At 39.5% G+C, this 9,148-nt stretch overlaps 1 protein-coding gene across 1 annotated transcript; it reads right to left on the reverse strand.

Moving 5' to 3' along the window:
• Positions 1-455: 455 nt before the first annotated feature.
• Positions 456-2,534, reverse strand: LOC115819982 (uncharacterized). The gene has a single exon (XM_030783409.1). The coding sequence runs from the start codon at positions 2,532-2,534 to the stop codon at positions 456-458; it is 2,079 nt and encodes a 692-aa protein (XP_030639269.1).
• Positions 2,535-9,148: the final 6,614 nt, after the last annotated feature.

Genomic DNA, 9,148 nt, shown 5'->3' on the forward strand with positions numbered 1-9,148 from the left:
TATTTTTTTTAAGGAAGCAATTTCATTAGAATGAATCAACAAGCTGAAGCAATACTTTGGGAGGAAAAAAGAAAGAAAAAGAAAAAGAAACGCAATAATAACAAAATGTTGTTTTTGTTTGTTTGTTTTTGATTGTGCTGATGATTGTGACGTCATCTATTTAATCATGTTCTAACATTAACTACTACAGAGAGTTAGTGTCACAACAAGGACAGGACTGTGGATGAGATATTGACTCATGATATGAACATGTCCAGTATTTTAGGTAGAAGCACTTCTCCCTCAGTCTTCTCCAGCTTTTCACCTGAATGAGAACATAGAATACAGCATATAGCATATAAATTAAAGAACAGACCCTGTAAAAGTTCATTAGAAGACTATTCATAGATTTAAAAAATTTGAGCAAACCAGTAAGGCCAATGCAAAAGATGTGCAAGGCCACAATAAGGCTTACCTCAGTAATAACTTGCTTCCTCTTCTTCATTCATTCCAGCTTGGACAGCTTCTTTAATGGCCTTGGTTTCTTCAGGTGCTGCAGCTGGTAGAATGGCCAGTAATTCTCCCTCAATCTTCTCCAATCTTGTATCAGCACTCCTCTCAAAGTCTTTTTTGTTCTTGATGACCAGTTGTAGGATACCTCTTTGAGCTTCATCACAGCCATTCCGTAGCTGTAGATGCTCTTGTTCAAACTCTGGCTTACTCTTATCCATGGCCATGAGTTTGCCCAGACTACTGACTCTGTCCATCAGGTACTTGGTGGACACTTCAGTGTAGGTATCTGAGATCATATGAACAAGACTGGCGATGTTGGATGCCTGGAAGGCCTGGTTATAGAGCAGGTCTTTTGAGAACAGTTTGCCATTGTAAGACAGCTTCTGTGTCTTCTCAGATGTTGTGACAAAATTCTTGAGAGTTTTGCTCAGGCTGACCTTCACAATGTTGGACACCATCTGAAAGAAGTGTACCATCTTCTCCCACTGTTCCTTCACTCTACCCATGGCATCCATACCTTTGACCAGCATTTTTATAGTGGTGTTGAAGTCGATTTCCTTGATTTCACAGTTTCTCATGGTGATCAAAATATCAGTCAGCTCCTTCTGGTTCTTCTCCATGTTCTCCACACACTTCTCATACAGCTCTCTTGTCTTGTCCAGTTGTGCTCTGGTCTGCTCAATACGGAAGTGAGCATTCTCTGAGGCCCTTTCTCCTGCAGACTTTTTGCCAGACCCTTCACTCTTATTCTCCTGTTGGTACATCATTGGTGGTTTTGGTGTCATGGATGGAGACTTTGTGACACTCTTGCTTTTGCTGTCAAAGGCACGGGCTGATTTAATGAGCTCTTTCCAATTAGAGATGATCACCTTTGTTTCATCTAAGCTACACTGACCTTCAGGTGCAAACTTTGCAAGCTGCTGACAGATGTTGATTCCAGTTTCACATAAGTGCAGAGCTTTTAGTTTGGGGTCGCAGTCTGGGGATCTTTGTAAGTCACTTTGAAGCCTTTTAAACTGGTCTGCTGTAAAATCTGTGTTTGAGCACTTCTTCTTCTGGTCATACAATTTTTTCCACTTGATATCTTCCCCTTTAATGAATTTCCCAAGAATTTCTGTTGCCCGAAGAATTTCTCCAGACTTGCTGATGATGTTTATTTTATCAACTTCATCTGCTGCATCATCCTTACCTCTCACGTAATCACACGCATTCTTCACTTTTCTTGATGCTTGACACATTTGTGAAACAGGGTTGGTAACAATGGATACTAGTCCATTTACTAGACTTGTCATACTTTCTGTTAATCCTTCAGCTAAATTCATGCCAATCATGTCCCATCCATTAGGAAGTGAATCGATTGCTTTGCTGTAGTTCTCTTGAGCACCTTCCAGTTCCTTCTCCATTCTCTTCGTTGCTTTCTTAGATCTTTCATTGGCCTCGCGTGATGTTTCCTCCCTCATTTTGGCCTCTTCCAGTTTCTTTTTTATTTCATTCAGCTCCTCTCCATAAAAATGTTCTGCATTCACACACGCCTCCAGGAGTTCTTGAATGATATTGATGACGTCAGTAAACTTTTTTTCTGCTGCGTCGGCCAACTTCACACAGTCATCTGCAATAGCCCGAATGTTCTCCAGCTGATCAGGTAGAAGGGCCCGGACAACCTCATCATCACCATGAAACAGGGTCTTCACTGCAGTCTTCATGTAGTCTGGCACAGTGGAAGTGTGAAGGCGGATCTGATCCATACTCTTATGAGCTTCATTAAAAGCCCCCCAGCCAGAGTTACACACTTGCATGAGGCAGGCACGGAATGACTCTGGGTATTTGATGTACTTGTAGCCATCTTTTGGTGCATTTTTGTTGATGGAGAAATCAGTCTTAGAGGAAATGTAGACCAGTTCTCCCATTATGGCTATGGAGAGGGGTGCTGGTGTGAGGTACTCCTCCCAGTTGGCATAAGGTTTCATTATGATCTGGGTGGACTCTCTCATGTCCTTTGCTGTGGTGATACCCTGAGTCTTCTTCGCAATTTCAGAAGCCATTGTTTTGCTGTGTCTACAATGCAAACAAAGGGATTTGCTCACTCAGAATTGCTCACTCTGTGTTCTAAAACAGCAACTACAGTTAAATGCAGGGTCATTCTGGGCTGAGTTCCACCAAAAACATCACAGTGTTACAAGCATAAAAAAAAATCCAGTCTTGACCTAAGGGTTAGAGAAGTGGGCTTACGACTGGAGGGTCGCCGGTTCAATCGCAGGGACTGACAGGAAAAATGTGGGTGGGGGAGTGGGTGAACAGTGCTTTCCCTTCCCTTAACATCCACGGCTGAAGTGCCCTTGGGCAAGGCACTTAACCCCCAACTGCCCACTGGGCGCAGGCATATTGCCCACTGCTCCTGCTCCTGGTGTGTGTGTGTGTGTGTGTGTGTGTGCAATCACAGAGATCCTAATGTGTTAATTTACGAGTTAAAACCAACCAATTCAAAAAGCCCCAAATGTCTTGTCTGCTACACCAAATATGGAGAGTGGCCAAGCATTCCACCCATGTCACAATGTGGACACAGTTTAGATCAACATTTTGCAGTATGTAAGACTGAATCTACTGAAGGACTTTTTTATTTATTTTTTTCCCAGTGTTGAAAACAGGTGAAATAGATCCAGCTATATTTTTACTTTGTGTTTACTTTTGTATCTATGTGTAGTCATTTGTTTCCAAGTCCATGCACTTGGTATTTTATTACATTTAAATGTACACTTCAATATCTCAATGTAGAGGTCCCACTTTACAATAATACTACCCTTATGATGGATTTGTGAATGGTTTATAATAAGTTCATTAATTAGGTTGTGAACACTTTATAAATCGTTAATAAGATGTTATAAAACATTAGATAAAAAGCGCAATATTCACCTTTTGCCAGATAGTGATCCCACATTTATCTGCACTGTGAAGCATCCGATCTCATTGGTTACTTAGCTTACTTTGTCATCCCCATCAGCAAGCATTTTTACCTGTCAGCCCCATCAGATATTTGTTAATAAGTTACTAGCATTTACCCAGCATTCGCATATCTTAATAGTCAAAAAGTTTCATTCGGCATATCCAATTACTGCATATCAAATTTTCATATCAAATTACCAGTTTCATACACTAGGGCTTTGGCAATATTGCTTACCATGACATTTTCAGCATGCTATCAGCAACTGTCCACATTATTATTACGGGGGTTGATATGACCTATGCTATCATATTAAAGTGGTATATTGTGATGTGTGTTGGGGGGTAGATGGGTGAAGCTTCCCAGCATGCCTTGGTGTGATGGAATGTATTTTAACCCCAGTTCACTATTGTTCAGTTTATGTTTCCCATTGTAGCTAGTAGAAGTGTTTATTGTTCGTCATGTAGCCTTTGTGTTGTGTTGTTAATTCTGGTGATAGTCTAACGTTACCAGTGTACCATAAATGTAATTGTCGGCATGAGTGATGTACTTCCTTCCCACCATGTCAGCATGTCAAGTATGTTATTTCCTGGTTTGTGCTCTTGAAAAATAAAAGGCAGCGTCATCACTCTAGAGAAAACTCAACAACTCATTAGTAAATGGTGAAGTGTTTTACACTTTACAATAAGGTTCCCTTTTGACAGTTATAAATGTTAGTAATTAATAAATAAATGGTCATACAAATGAGAGGAAGCTGACATATTTAACATGCTCACTGATAAGGGGGCAACATAAAGTAAGCTAAGCAACTAGCCAGATCTGAGATTAAACAGAATAGATAGATGAAAAGTGCAGCAATATCTTGACCTTGCCAAATAGTGAGCCCGCATCGATGTTTGAAAGCTGTGTTATAACTTGTTTAAAATCATTTATTAATCACCTAATTAATAACCTAATTGTAAGCCATTTATAAGGGTAGTCTTATTGTAAAGTGGTACCAATATGAAACACTTTAGAGGAGAGGAGGAAGACTATGTAGATGATACTTCCCTGGGGACATGACTAGAGAGAGGAAAGTGTCTTATAGTTTTGTTTTTTAAAAACAGATTTTAAAATGGAACCAGGCCGTACATATTGCCGCTTCACATGCAAGCCCATTCGTTGTCAATACAATGCAATTTCACATGTTTTGAAGAGTTTCAAAAAAAAGATCATGAAGTTTTAAGACAATGAGTTTCATCAAATAGTTCATCATTTGAGACCTTGAGTTTTTCTCCGTGTGGGTTTGTGCTCATGGGTGTGGGCTTGTGTGTCTAAATGTATTCTGTTGGTTCCTGTTTGGCACCGGATTGTTTGGAGCTTTTGCCTGCATATACTTAAAAAGACACTGTGAACCACTGGGAAGCCAGACTTGCAAGCTACGACTTGTTAACCCTCATCCCATAAAAGCTTCACTCTGGCCACTCACTCTACTGTATGTCATGCTTTTGGGTATTGCTAAGTGTTTGTCCTCAGGCTTTGAGTGCTTTAGCATGTGCCAGCTGTTAATGTTTGTGTATTTTGTATCTGAAAGTAATTACAGTTATTTTATGTTTTACACTTGTCACTTGCACCTGTATATATCCACCACAATTAACCTCCTTCCCTCATTTTCTGCCTTCTATTAATCTCAGTAGCTTAGTGTGGAGAAATGTTTTGTATTTAGGTTTAGATAACAGCTTTGAAGTATTTAGTTTTTTACTAAAGAAAGTACTTTTCTTTTCTTGGCCCATTCAGCTATTCATATCCTGTTTGTGTTTTGTTTATCACCAACAATTGTGCAAGGCATTTTATATATTGTGTAAATGTTCAGTAAAGCAGAATCTTGCATTGCTCATTTTTTCACCAACTTAGTCTCCCTGCTTTCCCTTAAGCATTGCATTGCCCTTGCTGAAGTCCTGGAGATTTTAAAAGTGAAAAATTAAAATTGAAAATGTCTTTGCTGAAAACTTTTCTTACAAAATAAGCCATAACCCATCCACATATTGTAGGTCAGAACATTTGATTTACAAAGGATTCCACACATTATTCTTTTGAGTGTGCTCAATCTACTTAATAATATTATTCATTTTGCCAATCATATGCGTTTACACATTTGCATTGTGTTTCTTCATATTTTGCAGGATTTGCACAATGGCTTATGCTACATTAAAGTAGAGGTAAACATTATACTGTTTTCAATACAATTAAAAGGCATAACCTACCGTTTGGCAGTTGATGTGAGGTGCTCTGCTGAGGAGAGTTGCTGCTACTCTGCTTTGATCTCTTTGAGATTCAGAGGGCTTAATATAGTTTCCCCAAAGCCTTTTCCCCTCCCAGAAAGGGATGGAACATTATGTTGGGAGCAGTTTAGTTCATAGGCAGTTGTGTATGTTTCAGTCCCAGTATTTCAAACTTGTTATTAGAGCAGTTCCTCTTTGCAGATATTATTGGTAGGATCAGATGTGGGGAGGAGAGAGTGAGTGAGAGGGAGGAGGACAGACCAAATAAGAAGATCCCTTTACTGAGGGACTACTGAGAGACTGTAAAGTCAGAAAACAGCAGTAAGAACACACCATTAATCTGAACACAGCACTCTGCTACATCCTCTGTGACTCTGAACAGGTTCACAGGTTTACAAGATCCTCACCCAGTAGACATTTTTCCTCTTTTGTGGACACAAATCATGATTAAATTATACTCCTCTCGGTAAGTCTTATGATTTCAACCTTTCTTTACACTTCAACTTACCCTACATTTTTCTGCAGCATTAGAGCACAACTATAAAATCTGTAGTTCTGTTATGCTGAGAACCACCCTCATATTTTTGTATTTGTGTTTGACATTGAAAGTCTGTCTGAGGGATCTTTTAGTGATATCTCCATAGTGTTTTAGCAAAACTGAACATCACTTGGACCAAATCTCTACCAGGCATGTTTGTTCTCATACAGACCGTTTTTTAGAGTTAACTTGAGGAAAGGTCAATATAAAGTCTCCTTTACTGTTCAAGAGATAAGAGGATCATGGTCTTTCTTCTTTTCTCGTATTCTTCTCTTTCTAACCAACAGTCAGCAGGATATGACCAAGACCATTGTCCTGTCTCTGAAAGACGGCATGTCTTCTTTCAACAACCTTTGTGATTCCCTCCTCCATGAAGATCTCACCTCTGGTTACAAAAACATTAGAAAGCTGATTGTCAAAGTGGAGCAGGACATGGAGAAGGCAGAGAAGGAGGCAGAGGGAGGGCTGAAAAAACTGGATGAGGACACAGAAAATCTCACAGCACAACAATACAAATTTGACAAACAGAGAGAGGAAAAGAAACTCTCTTTAGACAACCTGAAAACTAAGCTAGATGCAGAGAGACAGTCCCTGAAAAATTCTGAAGATGCACTGAGGCAGGCCAAAGAACGTCAACAAAACGCTGAAGATACACTGAACAGTCAGCGAAGCAGACAAAGTACTGCACACACTGTGAGAGATGTTGGCATAGGACTGTCTTTCATCCCCATTATTGGATGGATCGTTGGTAATATATCTTTCTCATGGGGTTAATTCACGATTGCTGTTTGCCAGTAAATAAATCACAAGTCAATGTCCACATGATTATGAAAATCTGATATTAGAGCGAATGCTCATATCGATTCTGTATCTCTGAAACTTAACAAGAAGGCTCTCACTAAGCAGCAAGGGTATGTAAAGTGTCAAAGGAGGAAAAAGTTCAAAAGCAAATATTTAAAGGCAGTTTATAACCATATGCCCGTCAGACTGTCAGCTGGAATTATCCATTGTTTAATATGACATCTTTCAACCTGACATTACCTGTGTTTGCTTTCTGCTCAGGACCAGCCATGGCAGTTGGTGGTGCTGTGGAAATGGACCAAGCTGAAAAGGCTGTTCGTGCTGCAAAAGAGGAAGTGAAGAAGTCGGAGTCACAGGTCAGGCATTTCTCTGATAAAGTCTCTGATTATCAGTCCAAAATCTCGGAGACAGAGCATGGCATCTCACAGACTGATGAGGAACTGAAACACATCAGAAAGAAAATCTCAGAGGTAAAACAGCTCAGAGAGGCCTTGGCAGAGTTCCAGGAGAAGATGAGAAGTGCTGTCCATCTCCTGGGTCGTCTGAGTGGAACAGCCGACGTACTGGAACTTCAGACTCGACGCCTCATCTTCCTGGAGCCGGTGATGAAGGTGATGGAGGATGTGGTGAAGGTGGCTGGTGAAGTTGCAGGTCATCAGGTCCTACAGGATAAGGGTGTGATGAGTCTTGTAGACGCCATGAGAGAGAAAAACAGGAGACTGGCAGCTGTCTGTGCCTCAGACAACAGTCCAGCTCTGGAAAACGAAGGCAAATACTTTTAAAGTTATTGAACCTGTACGATGAGATTCAGTGTGCAGTAAAACGATCAGTGATTTAGGGAAAAAAATATTACTGCCTCTTTAGATAAGCATGCTTTTTCTGGGCAATGTCAGTTTTACATGATGGACTTTTTGTAATTTTACAATAAACTAATAGTCGTTGTTTCTCAATACCATTGTTTCTGCTGAAAACTCTTATTTACTGTGCACAGAGCGCTTATTAAAATGTACTTTTATTTACTCTGTGGAGGTTCAGTGAAATTTCACCCTAATAAAGAGCATGTTTCCAAATTTAATTGCCTTGCGTCTTCCCTCTTAGTTTATCTGTGTATTTATGTCTGTCCAGTAAAGAATTTCTCTTAAGGTAAATAATGGATTAACTGGCAACTACTGCGTAAATGATCAGTCCCCATCAATCGACATTTTGATTGCCATTTGCACGTGTATACAAAGTGTTGACTGAAGTAGAGTAATGTTCAGGTGAGATTATCTGATGGTCTACATCTCTTCATGTAGGAACAGCTGTGACTATGATAAGATGCCGGTTTGTATCAGTTGACCTGATCTCATTGAAGAGATGTCAAGGATTTACATGTTTGCATCATAAATGCTTAAAATGTAAAATTAATTGACTATTACTATTGATGAAAAAGACATATAAACAAAGGAGCTTACAACTGAAATTAAGTGAATGAACTATTGTTTGAGTGACAAGGTCTCCGTCTTATGACGTTAAATAAATGTGATATCACTAAAAGCAACTTTAAAAATCTGCATTAGAAATACATTCTGACCCCAATGCCCTTTTGATGAAAAAAGGTAAAAACAAACAGACAAAGAAACAAATAAAAATACTCCAGCAGATAGTTGTCCATACAAACCCCAGAGAAGCTTCATGCTTGTTTCACGCTCAATGTTTCACGCTTGAAATTGTCTCTTTTTTTTGATCCATAAATGTGAGATATCTTGTCTTGCAGATCTGGACATGATTACGAAACATCAGCTTAGTCCAACTTGCCAGTAAGACTAGCGACCATGACAAAAATTTCAAGTTAGGGCAGCCCCAAAAACAATGTTTGTTAATTCACTTATTACTCATTACTGTAATTGTGATTTTGCCAAGTAGAATAGGTTCATGGATCCAAGTTCCTATGTTGTTCCAGGCACAACAATATCTATAGATCTGTAGTTGCCCTCTGATGTCATGAATGTGTGCTTACCAATTCTGAGCCTCCATAACAAATACCCCAGTTCCTTTCTGGAGAGGCATAAACTATTATGCAGCTCTGCATTTTGGTTCATAAGTCTCAAAAAAAGTTTTTTATTCATTGAAAATATT

This window comes from Chanos chanos, chromosome 9 (assembly GCF_902362185.1).
Source record: "Chanos chanos chromosome 9, fChaCha1.1, whole genome shotgun sequence".
Lineage (NCBI taxonomy): Eukaryota > Metazoa > Chordata > Actinopteri > Gonorynchiformes > Chanidae > Chanos > Chanos chanos.